This window comes from Nyctereutes procyonoides, unplaced genomic scaffold, assembly GCF_905146905.1.
Source record: "Nyctereutes procyonoides isolate TBG_1078 unplaced genomic scaffold, NYPRO_anot_genome, whole genome shotgun sequence".
Lineage (NCBI taxonomy): Eukaryota > Metazoa > Chordata > Mammalia > Carnivora > Canidae > Nyctereutes > Nyctereutes procyonoides.
In genome coordinates this window covers 998,892-1,016,344 of record NW_026575160.1, presented here as the reverse complement: position 1 = coordinate 1,016,344, position 17,453 = coordinate 998,892, and the positions used below count along the sequence as shown (strand labels likewise).

Sequence of the window (17,453 nt, the reverse complement as noted above, 5' to 3'; positions counted from 1 at the left end):
CTCTGTGAGTTTCTAGGCTTTTGCTTTTCCTTCACAGTGATGAGATGAAGCTCCAGTTTTAACCCTTTATGTGCATTTTAGAAAGGAGAAAAGCAGAAGCCCTAGGTTCTTCATCAAAAGAAGGTGTTTGTTAACTGAAACTTATCCCCCCTTAAGGAGCTTATTTGGAAGACTTATCATAGCTACTTCAGAAGAATTCTTTAGCTTATCTCTGTCCTCAGAGGCAGTCTGTAAAATGTACTGTTTTTACCTGAACATACTTCTGCTTCCAACTAATAGGCTATCAGATATCAACAATTAGTCATATTTAGCTTAAAATAATCAAAACAGAAAAAAATAAAGATGTTTCCAATTTAATAATATATCGTCATAGTCATGAGGATTTTTAAAAATAATTTATATATAATTTTTACACAATTTATCTGTATTTTCTAGAAGCCAAATAAAAGAAATGTTAATTTCTTATACTTACATTCAATGCCATTCAAACAAAAATATTTATATGTCATTTAAGAAGAATTCACTGGAAAAATATTTTTCACATTTTCCATATTTTTACTTAGCATCTAAGGTACTTAGATGCTAATGCTACACATGAAGAGGCATTATATCATTTGAAAGTAGGCTATGAGAAATTGAGGGCAGATATTATATATCCTACAGGACCCACTAGAAAATGTATATGTGTGTATGTGTGTATAATAGCTAATAGCCAGTATGAGATAAGATGCACAAGTTACACATTTATTTAAAGAGGCGGAAAAAGGTGAAAAGTGCTAATAGGACATATAGGAAAGAGCAACATGATAAGTCTAAACCCTATAGTATCAATAATTATATTAAATATATATTATCTAAAAACCCCAATTGAAAGTCAGAAATTTCCATTCCAGAAATGTTATCCAGATTGGATAATAAAAGCATGCTCAACTACAGGCTGCCCAGAAAAACCCATTTTAAATATAAAGAAAAATGGGGTTGAAAACATAAGGATAGAAAAATATATACTTAGGTATCACAAATCACAAGAAATCTAGAGAGGTGTTATTAATATTAAAGAAAGTAAATTATTGAGCAAAGAATACTACCTATAAAAAAAGGTCATATCCTAAAGACAAAAGGGTCAATTGAACAACAGGACAAAACAGTTCTAAATCTTTATGTACCTAATAATGGAATTCAAAATACATAAAGCAAAGCTTACAGAACTTCAACAAGAAATAGCCCTGGGTGGCGCAGTGGTTTGGCGCCCGCCTTTGGCCCAGGGCGTGATCCTGGAGACCCGGGATCAAATCCCACGTCGGGCTCCCGGTGCATGGAGCCTGCTTCTCCCTCTGCCTGTGTCTCTGCCTCTCTCTCTCTCTCTCTCTCTGTGACTATCATAAATAAAAAAAAAAAAAAAAAGAAAAGAAATAGACAAATCTATAGCTCATGTTGAAGATCAACACTCACCAGTTGATAATTAAGCACATAGAAACAACAACAAAAAAATGGAGGAGACTAGGAAAACTCTATCAACCAACTTGATCTAAATGACAGTGTGGAGGTTCCTCAAAGAGTTAAAAATAGACCTGCCCTACGACCCAGCAATTGCACTGCTGCCGATTTACCCCAAAGATACAGATGCAATGAAACTCCGGGACACCTGCACCCCGATATTTCTGGCAGCAATGTCCACAATAGCCAAACTGTGGAAGGAGCCTCGGTGTCCATCGAAAGATGAATGGATCAAGAAGATGTGGTTTATGTATACAATGGAATATTCCTCAGCCATTAGAAACGACAAATACCCACCATTTGCTTCAACGTGGATGGAACTGGAGGGTATTATGCTGAGTGAAATAAGTCAATCGGAGAAGGACAAACATTATATGTTCTCATTCATTTGGGGAATATAAATAATAGTGAAAGGGAATAGAGGGGAAGGGAGAAGAAATGGGTAGGAAATATCAGAAAGGGAGACAGAACATGGAAGACTCCTAACTCTAGGAAACGAACTAGGGGTGGTGGAAGGGGAGGAGGGCGAGGGGTGGGGGTGACTGGTTGGCGGGCACTGAGGGGGGCACTTGATAGGATGAGCACTGGGTGTTGTTCTGTATGTTGGCAAATTGAACACCAATAAAAAATGAATTTTTTATTAAAAAATGTAATTCCTCAGGGATAAGACGCTTATAAAAATTAAATCAAATAATCCTATGAGATATGAAACTCAAGTTATAGTACATAACCAGATCTAAAGACATTTGTTAAAATAAATTACCATTTTATAATAAAGCTATAAATCACAGCTCTTAAAATAAATAAATAAATAAATAAATAAATAAATAAATAAATAATAAATAAATAAATAACAGAGAAGATTCCACAAATGATTGAACAACCCACATTCTTTACAAGTGCACAGGAAACATTTACCAAAATAGATTACAGTCTAGGCCATAAATAAGGAAATTAAAATATTAGAAAAAGTTTGATGTTAGTAAAAAGAAAAACCCATTAAATATACTATGAAAACAAGAAACTTTACCAAAAACAAAACAAACAAACAAAAAAACCCTCAGCTTATATGTTAAGAAACTAGAAGCAGCAGCACAAAGGAGACCCAAAATAAGCAGAAAGGAAATAATGATCAGAATGAAAATCAATGAAACAATATACAAAACAAAAAACTTAAAATCAAAAGCTAGTTCTTTGAGAAATTCAATAAAATTAGTAACTCTCTAGCCAATTCAGTCAGTACAGAAAGATAAATTTCTAGTATCAGGAATGAGAGGTTATACAAATACAAACCCTACAGATATTAAAAGAATAAAGAATTATTATGAATAATTCCCAATACTTTTGACAACTGAAATGAAGACAAATTTCTTGAAATACACAGATAGAGCTCACTCAAAAAGATAACTTCAATGGTCCTATATTTATTAAAAAATGGTATTTCTAGTTAAAATCTATTCCATAGACAAAACAAAACAAATGAAAATCCCTGGCCCAGATGGTTTGGGGATTCTTCCAAATAATAAAGGAGGAAATAATACCAATTTTACACAACTTTTCCAGAAAAATGAATAGTAGGAACTACAAAATTTCTGTAAGGCCAGCATTACTCTGAAACTAAAAGCAGACACAGACATTATAAGAAAACTATGAAAAAATGTCCTTCATGAATATAAATATAGATGATATCATCTATTTAGAAATCTAGTTGAATCTATAAAATAGCTCCTGGAGCTAGCAAGCAGCGATGCTGAAAGAAGAAAGACCAACATATTAAAAGACACTTGTACTTATATACTAGAGAAATTTCATCTAAAAATACCAATTATAGTACCAAGAATATGAAATACTTAGGAATAAATATGGAGAAAGTTGTATAAGGCCTATAAAGTGAGAATAGTAAAACTTTGCTAAGATAAATTGGAAAACTTAAAATAATGGAGAAATAAACCATGTTTATGGAACAAAGATTCAATATTAAGAAATCAGTTCTCCTCAGAATAATTTAAAACTCTAAAACAATCCTAGTCAATAACTCAGCAAGCTTTTTTGTGGAAATTGATAAATTTATCCTAAAATTTATATGGAAATATAAAATACCTACAATACTCAAAACTATATTGATAAGGGAAAGAATTGAACAATTTATACTAACTTTTAGACTTATTCTAAAGTAGCAATGATCTACAGAGCGTTATATTTCCATCAAGATAGACAGATCAGTGGAATAGAATGGAGAAGTCAGAAATAAATTAACACATAATTAACTGATTTCAACCCAGGAACACAGTCAATTCTTTAGAAAAGTGACAGTGGTTTCAATAAATTAGATTTCCATATACAAATAAAATGATCAAAATGCAAATGAAAAAGTGACTCACAATGGTTATTAGAGTTGCAAATACTAGAAAACAAAAACAATGTTTAAAAATGATGAACTGTAGAGATTTTAGGAAATGTTATTGAATCTGAGGAAGAGTTACATAGGAAGGCCTCAGAAGGTATGAGCCATAAAGCAGCTCCCATGATGTTGGCAGAAGTCTATAGACATCCCATCATTGACCTGACTCAGATTTCAAGTTCTATCTCTCAGTTTAAATTCTAAATTCTTCCAAAAGGCAATGTGATGAGCCTATCTTTGTTCAGGTAGTTACCCTTGTTCCAATTATCTGAGCTGTGGCATTGAGTTATTGCCATGACAGTTGTTAACTCATTTCTGTGATCATGCACATGATTAGAGGCGAGGCAAGTTCCATGGAAGTGGTTCAAACCAACTGTTGTATAAATTTACGGAAATTGTTTCATTACTTAATAATGTAGACTAAAATTTAGAAAACAAGATATGGGATGCCTGGTTGGTTCAGTTGTTGAGCATCTGCCTTCAGCTTAGGTCATGGTCTCTGGACCCTGGGAATTTCCTGGGCTGGAAATTTTTTGATCATGCAGCATATCTCGGGGGAGCTCTCTTTGGAATATGGTATATTACTTATGGTCATGAACTCATTTGGGAGAACAGGGAGCCTCTAGTGAAAATTTGGCATGAAATGAGGACTAACAGCCCCAAAAAAGGAGGCGGCTCTAAGTAGAACTGGGATCAGATGATACTGGTGCATGTGCCCTGTGCTGCCTGGAGAGTCCCAGGAACTCATCAGCCCTGGAGTGACCACATCTTTGCTCCTGCTTGGAAGACACCCAGCATCTAGCTTTCCCAGTATTTTAAACTCTGTCTCCAGTATGTGTCTTACCAGAAAGTGAATTATGACAAAGTTGTGAAATAAAGGTTTATATCTCTAGTTTGTAAAAAAACAAAAAACAAAACAAAACAAAACAAAAACCCTGTCGGGCTTCCTGATCAGTGGGGAGTCTGCTTCTCCCTCTCCCTCTGCTGCTCCCCACCACTCATTCTCTCTGTCTCTCTCTCAAATAAATAAAATCTTTAAAATAAAAAAGAAAAGAAAACAAGATATGAAAGCTATTGTTTTATTTATTTATTTATTTTTATTTACAGTAGTCATACAGAGAGAGAGAGAGGCAGAGACACAGGCAGAAGGAGAAGCAGGCTCCATGCACCGGGAGCCTGACATGGGATTCGATCCTGGGTCTCCAGGATCGCGCCCTGGGCCAAAGGCAGGCGCTAAACCGCTGCGCCACCCAGGGATCCCTGAAAGCTATTGTTTTAAAATGGGATTCCAGATTATCTCCACTTGATCTCATCCTGAAAGGGGAAAAAATTATTATTAAAAAAATGAGAAGTCTTAGTCTTTATTAAAACATACTTCTCCAAAGAAATGTCATTTCAGTATTTATGTATGTATTTATATCTTTATGCTCAATTGAATAAGTACCCAAACCTTAACCTTCTGCAGCTATTTCTGATGCAAAATTATACCCATGTGACCCTGATGAAATTGAAATTGGAGGTGACTGTGTTCGTAAGTATCACGTTATTTTTTAATAATGTATTATAAATTAATAATTTCAGTGGGTTTTTATGTTCTATAACTTAACTTAGGTGTTAATTATACTGTTTGACAATGCCTCATTCTAGTGGCTATCAAAAATGAAAATCACTTTATCATGCCTTTAAGGAATAATACTGGAATTGGCAAATATACAGAGTTGAGCATTTCCATACCCTGAAGACATGTATGTATGTTGGTAGCATCTTTTTTACAAGGGAATTTGGCAATTTATTTTAATCTTAAAAAAAAATTCATGTGTATTTGTAACAATTCCATTTTCAAAAATCTAGCTTAGAGAAATATTTAAAGTATACAAGTAGAATGTTTAAAACAGTATTTTCTAAAAACATGAAAAAAATAAATTGCAGATATCCAATAACTTGATAATTCAATATTTTTGAAGTACCCATTATAATAAAATATTCTTTAAACAATATTAAAATTCAGGAATACATTCTTTGACATTAGTAATTATTAATAGCATATTGTGGGTAAGAAATTAGATTACACAGCACAATCCCATTTTTTTTCTGCGAATTATTACATTTGTACCAAATAATTCTTGAAAGATAACCACCAAAGATGTCAATGATACTGTTTTTCTCCTCCTCTCAATCTATATATTTTTTATTTTCCAACTTTAATTTTTAAGTTATTTCCAAAATAAAGGCTCACTACTCTAATATTTCTTAAAATAAATCACTCTAAATAGATTGTCTAATAAAATTTATGATGTCTACTTAAAGGATGAAAAGAAATTAAAAATTTTTATTGAAACATTAGCTTTTTGGTGGAATCAGATATATTGATGGTAATAGGAGGATATTCTAAATGAATAAGGGATTGTTGACATATAATTAATGAAGGTGTTTTAATGGTGAAATAAACCATAATGATATAAAACAGATCAGGATATATCACATAATATTTAGATATCAGTTCTAAAAATTAATATGCTTTGCCTTGAAAAGTACTCTTATAGCAGTGGTCAAAACAAATCACTCTGTTCCTATATTCTATTCCAGTTGTAAATGGATTTGCCTTCTCATTTTTCTAGTGTTCTTTAAACAAGCTGTTATTTTATTTGAAAGTCTCAGTTTAATTAAATCCTGTGATTTAAGTTTTTAAGAGAATAAAATGATATCCCTAATATAGCGGACATTAACCATAAAGTATAATTTCTTGGCTGTTCTGCATAATAGATTTGGATTTTCTTTCTCATACACATATATTATAGTAAAATCACTTTCTCTTCTGAATAAGTAATAAATTTAAGCTACTTATGTTATTCAGAATGTTTATGCAATTAATTGGAAAAAATGCTATACAAAACCATACACAATTTGGGGAAGTGACACTTGAATGGAAATATTTAGTCAAAAGTCAACAGCTTCAGGACACCTGGGTGGCTCAGTGGTGGAGTGTCTGCCTTTGGCTCAGGGTGTGATCCTGGAGTGCCCGGATCGAGTCCCACATCCAGCTCCCTGCATGGAGCCTGCTTCTCCTTCTGCCTATGTCTCTGCCTCTTTCTCTCTCTGTGTCTCTCATGAATAAATAAATAAATCTTAAAAAAAAGTCAACAGCTTCAGGATAAAATAGAGAATATGTTAACATATTTAGCAACTGTTAATATTAGAATTGACAAAGGGATAATAATTATGCTTTTGAAGCAGAGATCATTTATCTCTCCGTTTTTGAAACCGTTCCTTTTAAGTATATGTTGACAACGTTTCTTTGATCTACATTGCTGTAATGATCTGTTTACCCAGAGTTGGTACCATTTAAAATATTGATTCAGGGATGGCTGGGTGGTTCAGTGATTGAGCATCTGCCTTTGGCTCAGGGCTTGATCCTGGTTCTGGGATCGAGTCCCACATCAGGCTCCCTCAGAGGAGCCTGTTTCTCCCTCTGCCTGTGTCTCTGCATCTCTCATGAATAAATAAATCTTTAAAAAAACAAATAAAATATTGATTCAAAAATTTTAATTTTCATGAATTATTTTATTTTCAGTTATTTATCATCTCTTACTCTTAATCATCATTTCCACAGATAGTTCTTCCCTGTTTAGATAAAAGTTCATCTTCTTTTTCCTAATTTATTTAAGTGGGAATTTTCCCTCGGATATATAATTTTTTAAAAATCAATATAGTAGGGACGCCTGAGTGGCTCAGCAGTTGGGTGCCTGCCTTTGGCTCAGGTTGTGATCTTGGGCCTCAGGTTCGAGTCCCACATCGGGCTCCCTGGGAGAAGTCTGCTTCTCTCTCTGCCTGTGTCTCTGCCTCTCTCTCTCATCTGTGTCTCTCATGAATAGATAAATGGACCTTTAAAAAAAAATCAATGTACTAAAGGGTAGCCTATTATTTCATCTAAACATAATGATTTGGTGTTTGGCAAAATATTTACTACTTTGATAAATTTGAAAAAATTCATTTGTTATTGAGATTTTGTAACTAGATATCTAACAAAATAGCACTTTAAAATATCTCAAAATACATTAGGTTTTCTCCCATACATTTAGTTTAAAGTCCCTCAGAGTTTCCAAAAATCTATATGATGGGGCTAAAATTTTAACTTTGCAATTCTTGTAAAGTTACCACCTATTTCACAGAAGAATATTTGTACATTTTAGCACATATATTTTAAATCTTGTAAAATTTATCACTTATTTTTTTCTTTTCTAAAAACAAATCAAAACATTTAGATCCCCAAATTTAATCTTGCAAGTGACCAGAGATAAAAATTGTGAAATCTTCCTGTTTCTAGAGAAAATTTCAAACATTTTTAATATCAGAAAAATGAAAAGAATAAAACTATTTTTAACATTAAATGTATTTCACTGAACAGTATAATCACTCTCATAATGAGCAGCTCTTTCAATCCAGAGTAATGATGTGTTGAGTTGTAAGAGTAAATGATAACAGTAAAATAGTAAGTCATTTGAATTTACATTATAATTTTTAAGCAAGAAATTATAATGTAAAAAATCTTAATTTTGTTTGTTCCATCTTTTAGGAAAATCTTTCAGAAATTTCTTAAAAAGAGGTAAATTACTTTAATGTTCAAGAGCTAGACTCTTCAAGGCTAGATGTATCCAACATGCATTAATATAAACTTGATGAGCTGATGAATTTCTCTGCTATCAGTATTTCTGTGATTATGGGTCAAAATAAGAACATGCTATTTTGCTGATTGCTAGAGAATAATTATTTCTCTAAATGTTATTTTCCTTTTTCTAATATAAATCCCCGAGTACAGTCTCCGTGAGCTTTACCCATAAGCCAGTTTCCATTCTTTAAGATGCCTGACTACAGATCATTCATTTTCTCCCATCAGGTCAGCTGTCTGCCTCATTGCCACCACCACCCCCAGGAAGGCCGGAAGTTGTGGTGGAGCTGATTGGATCCAGGCTTTTCTGTAGGTGTGCTTTTGATGTTTCCCCTACAAACACCTCAGTGGGATTTCTCATAACTTGGTCTAGACTTTCTTCTCAAGAAATCAAAGAGGAACTGAAGCAAGAGACCACAGTTCAGGCATCCTCTCTATTAGAACTGGATGGCATAAATCTCAGACTTGGAGATAGGGTATGTTCACAAACAATTGGGTTTTCTTTTTTCTTTTCTTTCTTTTCTTTTCTTTTCTTGTCATGAATGTATTAATTTTCAAAATGGATTTCTTTTTTTTTTTTATAAATTAATTTTTATTGGTGTTCAATTTACCAACATATAGAATAACACCCAGTGCTCATCCCGTCAGGTGTCCCCCTCCGTGCCCGTCACCCATTCACCCCCACCCCCCGCCCTCCTCCCCTTCCACCACCCCTAGTTCATTTCCCAGAGTTAGAAGTCTTTATGTTCTGAATGGATTTCTTAACATAACATATCCTGAAAATACTCTTGTCCCCAGAATATAAAGCACTATTGTTTTTCTTTTTTCCTTTGCAATTGTGCCAACTCCAGTGATAATTGCATGATCTTAGTGACTACGTAGGAATATCCACTGTTACAGTTTGCTGTATTATCAATGAACTTTTATAACTTGATGCCTCTTTCTGGTTTTAAAATGATATGTTTTTATTCTAGAAAAATGTTTTTATTTTTTTAATGATGGTATCACTCATTATATATATTTTTAAATATATCTTTTTTTTTAAATATATCTTAAACACAAAGTCTATAGCTCTTTAATTTATGTTGAGGTTTTGAATAGCTAATACTTTTAAATGGTGGAATTTTTCTCAATTTTCAATTAAATTTTAACATTATTTAATTTCTTATTTTCTTTTTTGCACTACCAAAAGTTAAGTACTTAATTATAAGTTTACACATATTGTCTCCATAATTTTACTAATAAATGATTATTTGTTAATTGTATTTGTAGATATTCTGTAGTGCTTCCATCTTTTTATTGGAGAAACCACACGTACAAAGTATAGCCATCGAAAGCCAAGAATTTTTTGCAGGCATTAAGGTATGTAGCCATAGGGATGGATCAGAAAGATTATTTCTCTATCATTGTGTTTTCCATACTGTGGATGCTGGTTCCAGGATCTTTTTTTTTTTTTAAGATTTTATTTATTGACTCATGAGAGACACACAGAGAGAGGTAGAGGCATAGGCAGAGGGAGCAGCAGGCTCTCACAGGGAGCCTGATGTGGGACTTGATCCCTGAACTAAGGATCACATCCTGAGCTGAAGGCAGACGCTTAACTGCTGAGCTATCTAGGCATCCTTGGTTTCAGGATCTCATCATAGACTGAATATTGAGAACCAAGAGCCTCAAAATCCTAATTTTTTTAAAAAAGGTCCAATTATACACAATAGGAACCAGGGAAAAGAGTGAGAAGAGCAACCATGTTGCCAGAACAGCATAATCACAGTGGAAGGAGAGCAGAGCCTCAGACATCAGAACACAGAAATTTTGGATCTCCACTGGTGAACACTCAGCAGTCAGTATCAGGGTCAGTGGTCAGCCCCCAGAAAATGTTTTTGATTAGGCTAACAGGAAGACAGTGCGGTGCTAAGAAGCATCTGTTTTGAGAGCTAGACAAGAATTAAGACTGAGTAAAAACTTCCTGCCTCAAAAAAGGATTGATCTATGAACTGGGATAGGACCAGTTTTAGATTTCAATATTACACAATCCAAATGAGGAAAACAGAGGCTGTGAAATAAGCTGAAGGTTGAAATGTTTGAGGTGACAAAAGTATTTCGATTTATATATTCAAAAATACTTAGTTTTCTGTTTGCAACAATGTGGGTGAACCTAGAATGCATTATGCTAAGCGAAATAAGTCAGAGAAAGACAGATACCATATGTTTTCACTCATGTGGAATTTAAGAAACAAAACAGATGAACATATGGGAGGGAGGGGAAGAAAGAAGAGGGAGACAAACCATAAGAGACTTTTTTTAAAAGATTTTTATTTATTTATTTTTGTGGGATACAGAGAGAGAGAGAGAGAAAGAAAGCATGAGCAGGGAGAGAGGGGGAAGCAGGTGCCCCACTGAGTAGGGAGCCCAATGTGGGACTCGATCCCAGAACCCTGGGATCATGACCTGAGGTGAAGGCAGATGCTTAACCATCTGAGCCACCCAGGTATCCCCATAAGAGACTCTTAATGATAGAGAACAAACAGTTGATAGTGGGAGGTGGGCAGGAGATAGGTTAAATGGGTGATGGGTATTAAGGAGGGCACTTATGAGCACTGGGTATTATGTGTAAGTGATGAATCACTAAATTCTACCCCTGAAACTAATATTGCACTGTGTGTTAACTAACTAGAATTTAAATAAAAAATTGAAGAAAAAACCCTTAGATTTGTAACTTATGTTAGGGATGGTATTAATCCCTAAGAATAAAGAGACCTTGGTGAGTCAGTAAACAGTAACAAACAAATGAAAGAGTATAGGCATTTCTTTGTCTCCTCCAGTCTCCAGTAACCATTCCCAGAACCATAATCGCTAAGGCAGATTCCTACCAGACTGCCTAACATGCTGGGGAACCAGATTATGCCTTAACTCAGAGCAGTCCAGTGACTCTACAGGCTGCTAATGTTTTTAAGGGTTTGGTTTTAACTGATCTTATTTAATTAAAAAAATTCCAGGGTTTAAGGTTATTACTCCCAGCTTTTTTGGCAAAATATGAGCTGTTGAGAAAACTGCTCTTGCAAATTTTTGTCTTTGGAATAAATTCTATTTCTACATATCTGCTCTACATATTTTCTTATACCAGTTACACCCTGAATTAAGCACTATATCAGAAGATGGGAAAGAATATCAGTTGAAGATAGAGAGCACAGTTCCTGTCATTTGTTCTGAATTCAATGAGCTTGACCAGGAATGCAAAATCTCATTAAAACTGAAAACTGTTGAGCAAGGTAATATGCTAAATTCCCTTAATTTTATTAGATTTCAAATAATATTTAATGCTTTTTTTCTTCTAGAAAAAGTCACTGGAGTGTACACATATAATTCATTATGTTGTGTGTTTACATCAAATTACAGCTCAGTCATGTTAATAATACTGGGCCATGTTTATGACTGTCAAAACGATCTATGTTGCAATTCACATTTATCCCTCCTGGGCTTGACCACAAACTCAGTACACATTAACCAACTTATGTTTTTTTCTTTGCTTTGTTTTCTGAGTTGGAGAGACAAACTGCCCTTTAAGTTTTTCCAGATACTCCTAACTAGGGAGGTATGATATGTTATGCTAACATAAGTTCAAACTTGGGCAACACGGATCTCCTAACCTCTATCTAACATAAGCTGTGTTTGAGATCTTTTGTTTTAAAATTCTATTTAAATTACTAATAATATAGATTGTATGATGTATGGCTGCATATATGTCACTGTCATAGCCTATAGATAGAGATGAAATTCTCCCATAGAACACGATTGACTATGAGAGGACAGACCATATATAGCAGTCATTGGCTTGATTGAGTTTTATTTCTCCCCCTGAGACATAGATGCAGAGACCAAAGCATGTAAGAGATACATAAATTAGAATATAAGTTGTAAGAGAGATTCTGTTTATACAGTTTTTCACCATAAGACATAAACTGTTATGTAGTAAATACACCAAATACAATGTATCTAGGTCTTCATGTCTATGTTATATCAAATTAAACCAGAGAAACGGATAAAAATGCTAGGAGAGTCCAATGGGAATGAATGTTGCACTCAGAAAAGAGATGAATATGGAAATAGAGGCATCAGGAGAGGCTATCCCAAGACAATTGACAATAAGCAGAGACTGAGGTAATACCCCACTACCTATTTAGATTTCAGGAGCATCATGAACAACACTGTGTTGTGAAATTCAGCACAGAAATATGCAGTAAAACCGTCTATCAGACTTGACATAATTCTACTTCATACTATCTGTGAAAGACATATTTTGTAAATTTTACTATAGTTTATGAGGGGCAAATAGGAAGAGGATGATGTTTTCAATATTTTCCAGACCTGTGTTAGACAAAGATTTTCTTCAGCTGCAAGTTTACTTTAAACTATATTTTTGTGCTCTCAATTCTTTCAACAAGACAAGCATTATTATAATAATAAGAAAGCGATATATTTTCTACATTTTAGAAATTGGCATGTTCCTATTATTTTTCAATTAAAAATAATTTCCCTTTTTTTGGAGAAAAATTCCTGGATTTCATTCTGGATATGCCTCATTTTATCTTTTTTTAAGTGTATCTACTTCAATAGGGAACAAGTTGGTGTCTCTTAGGGATTTTCTACAATGACTGCGCTAATTTTTATAGGCTTACAGAGAACAGTATTTGGCCCTCACACTGTGGATCAAGGGAAATGATGTCAGGGGCTATATCCAAGCCAGATATATTCCATAATTACCTTAGGGAACTGGCTAAGAGTTTAGATGTTTCTGTTATTTTTTAAGTGCATAGGAACAGTATGTATTTCTTGGGGAAGAAATGTACGAAGTGGAACTTTTTTTTTTTTCTTTCAGGAATTTGGAGTCTAGTGCAGTGTTCTATGTCAGAGCAGTATAATTTTATACTGAAAATTATGTGTGGAAGAAAAGAAAATAGAAAGTTTTTAATGACTGCTGATTTTTTTCCACATCTCAAAAAGGTTTTGTAATCATTGATTAGATATAAGAGCAAACTTCCCTTGTTGCCAGTTTTTGGAGCAATCTGTCCTTTTTGTTTAGTTACACATTTGCGATGTTCCTTTCTTCTCTTCTGTTACCATTTTCTTTCTAAATTATTAGTTTTTATTTCTTGTTCCATAGGAAAGGGAGCATCTTAGGGTTCTGAATATATTGGGCCATTGGGAGATGAAAAGCAATAGAGAGTTTATTACTGGTATGGAGTTACTTAATTTATTTTAATTTTTCCATTTTTAAGATGATACAATAATCATCTCTATCAATAATCATTGCTAACACTCATCAATGGATAGAACATAAGTACAAACCCTGTGAAATACTACAGACATATCTGGACACAAAGCACAATTTTTAGGTGGAAAGAACATCAAATTATATTCCTTGGTGGTAGAATTATGATTTTTTTTTACAGACATACAATCAATCTTATATATTGCTTTTGAATTTTTTACAGGTACACATAGGTTTATAACCTTATTGAAAATAGTACTGTGTATGTATAGATATATGTTTATATTGCAGTTGATTAATTATTTGTAAAGATTGGGAAGGGTTCATAGCTTTGGTTTTATTTAGGCAAAATTACAACCATATTTTTTAAATAAGAGAAAATAAGAATAATCTCTCAACTCAGTGTTCCATGTTAATCAAGTTATTACATGTTTGGGTTGGTATATTTCCTTAAAAAAAATCTCAATGTATTCTTTCACAAAATAGGTAAAGAACGGCTAGGTTTAAATTTGGCATTGTCTTCCTGTCACGTGGACCTTCACCGAACATCATCCTGTGCTAATGGATCCTGTAGCCATGCTTTTGTGTACTACACTGCTGTAACAGATTTTTCTCGAGATGGAGATCGAGTTACAAACATTGTAGTGGAGCCTATAGTTCATGAGGATTTCCTGTGGAACAGCTACATTCCAGACAGCATCCAGGTTGACAAATTACAAAAATATCTTTACAATTGGAGCTTTAAAAAAGATATATTTATTTGTCAATGCATCTTGTAAACTTTTCATTTCAAAATTGTTTTTTCCATTTTAAATGATTCAATTTCAATAATTATGATAAAACAATAATTAATGAAAAAGTCATTGAGATTGCTAAGAAATTTATTGTGTATCAGTAAATACAATTAATGATAATATTTACCAAAAATATCTTTGCTTTTAAGATCAAAGTAAAGGATGTCCCAACTGCTTACTGCTATTCATTTACTGACCCACATATAATTACATTTGATGGCAGGTAATTTCCTGAAAGTTTTTTCTTATAGTAGTTGTTGTTTCCTTTGGATTTTGCTGTTTTCTTGTTTGAAATATCTTACTATTTTATTATTTCTTCATCCTCGTCACTGAAAAATTAGAAGGGAAGGCATATATGGATATCACTGGCTTGTTTCAAACCACTGATTTATTTGTATGGAGTGTTTTTACCTTAAAATTTGGCCCTTGGTAAATACACAAATTAGTTGTGAGCTGAATTTGTAAAAATGAAAATTCTTGCAAATATGAACAATCATTTCAACTTGATCATTTAGTTATTTTTAATAAGGTTTCTTTACTTTAGTGATATTTTAGTATATTACATTTCTGAATGATACTGAAATAATCTTTAGGATTTAGGCAAAATGATTAGACTAACTAACATATTATAATTATTTTTAAAACTAAGCATTTCTACTTCATGACAAGAATAATCAGGGTAAAACTATTGTAGCTATCATGAATAGCTGGATATCTGCCCCTGGAATGCAAGTAAAGTGGGCAAAATGATCAAAAAGTAATCTAAGCTATCTTGCTATTAATATCTACCTACGAGGATTTAAACTCAGTTATACCATTCTGGGAAATATATAATTTTAAGATGTCACTAAAGAAAATTATAAGAACACCTCTTTGTTGAGTCAAAATTTTCTTCATGATGTAAGGTAATTTATTCTTTACAAAAAGATTTTTTTAAAGATTTTATTTATTTATTCAGAGAGACACAGAGAGACAGAGACAGAGACATAGGCAGAGGGAGAAACAGGCTCCTTGCAGGGAGCCTGATGCAGAACTTGATCCCGGATCCCAGGATCACTCCCTGAGCGGAAGGCAGGTGCCCAACCACTGAGCCACCCAAGCACTCTGCATGATCCCAGGATGGGGGAGCAAGTCCCACATCGGCCTCCCTGCAGGGAGCCTGTTTCTCCCTCTGCCTATGTCTCTGCCTCTCTTTTTCTTTCTCTCTCTCTCTCTCTCTCTCTCTCTCTCTCTCTCTCATGAATAAATATTTTTTTTAATTTTTTAATGTGATCATTGTCAGTAATATTTTTCAATATGAGCAAATAGTTTTTGAACTCCATAGCGAATGATAATCCAGAAGTTGGAGCAAGTGTTGAAAAGTTGTGGAAATTGATCCCACATGCAAGAATCCTTTATGGTTACAATGAAAAGCTTAGAAGTTTTAGTGGAAAAGCCTCCAGAAAGCATAGTTGGGATTACTTTAATTGGTTATGATTCAACAAGATTAATTGTGCAATGAGTGACAAAATTTGTGCTAAATGCTGAGGGTATGGCAGTGCATAAAACAAACATCCTCTGCTCTCATGCAGCTTACATCTGTATAGGTAAAGAGAGATATGCACAATTAATAAATAAAATACATAGTGTATCTAAGGAACATAGGTGCTATGAAGAAAAAAGATACAGCAAGGATGAGAGGAGAAGAATCTAGCAGGAGTTGACTGAAGTGGTGAAATGAAGAAACAAGTAGTGAGATCACTACTTTGTTTCATTCAGTTCTCTAAACTAATATGAAGCAGGGACGCTTGGGTGGCTCAGTCGATCAAGCATCAGACTCTTGATTTGGGCTCAAGATCATGATCTCAGGGTCCTGGCTGGGACCTCCTGTAGGGCTCCACACTCAGCAAGGAGTCTGCTTGAGATTCTCTCTCTCTCCCTCTGCCCCTCCTCCCTCTCACATGCATGCATGCACTCCCTCTCTCAAATAAGTAAATCTTAATAAGATAATATGAAGCTATGAGAAATATGAATTTTTCATTCTTGCATCAAAATATATTGAATGTGTATGAATAAATTTAACACATATTTTTTTGCTAATAACATATTACTGTGGTATTTTGTACCAATTCTTAATGCAGTTGATTTTTGTTAATGATAGGGTATATGATAATTTCAAGACTGGAACATTTGTGCTTTATAAGAGTATGTCACGTGATTTTGAAGTCCATGTACGCCAGTGGGACTGTGGAAGCCTTCACTATCCTGTGTCATGTAACTGTGGGTTTGTTGCCAAAGAAGAAAGTGATGTAGTAACTTTCGACATGTGCAGTGGTCAGCTACATGAATCACAGCCATATTTATCTGTAAAGAGTCAAGATGTAACCAGCAATGTCAAGATAAGTGAATCTTATTTAGGAAGAAAAGTCACAGTATGTATAATTCTTTACAATTAAAAGTATTTTTCCTCTTTTTCCTATAGATTCCTTAAAGTCTGAACTTTTTTTCATCTCCATTAAATTAAGAACTATCGTTTTCTAACATTACTTTTTTTTCCCCCAAATAGCTTTTTGATTAATACTGATCTTAGAAGGAATAACATTTTTTTTTCCACTTTGCACACACAAATAGACACAACATGGTTAAGACTCTGTTAAATCTAAGCAGCCTTATTTTAAGATTTTTGGTAACTTGGGATCCCTGGGTGGCGCAGCGGTTTAGCGCCTGCCTTTGGCCCAGGGCGCGATCCTGGAGACCCGGGATCGAATCCCACGTCGGGCTCCCGGTGCATGGAGCCTGCTTCTCCCTCTGCCTGTGTCTCTGCCTCTCTCTCTCTCTCACTGTGTG

At 34.1% G+C, this 17,453-nt stretch overlaps 1 protein-coding gene across 1 annotated transcript in view; it reads left to right on the top strand.

Annotated features, from left to right (window-relative positions):
• The window catches only part of VWDE (von Willebrand factor D and EGF domains), a 74,376-nt gene that overhangs the window by 16,038 nt on the left and 40,885 nt on the right, over window positions 1-17,453 (top strand). The window contains exons 4-10 of the mRNA XM_055314502.1: window positions 5,364-5,429; window positions 8,793-9,040; window positions 9,837-9,926; window positions 11,689-11,833; window positions 14,320-14,537; window positions 14,777-14,850; window positions 16,768-17,038. Of these exons, the coding sequence (XP_055170477.1) occupies window positions 5,364-5,429; window positions 8,793-9,040; window positions 9,837-9,926; window positions 11,689-11,833; window positions 14,320-14,537; window positions 14,777-14,850; window positions 16,768-17,038 (1,112 nt within the window). The remainder of the gene's footprint in view (window positions 1-5,363; window positions 5,430-8,792; window positions 9,041-9,836; window positions 9,927-11,688; window positions 11,834-14,319; window positions 14,538-14,776; window positions 14,851-16,767; window positions 17,039-17,453) is intronic.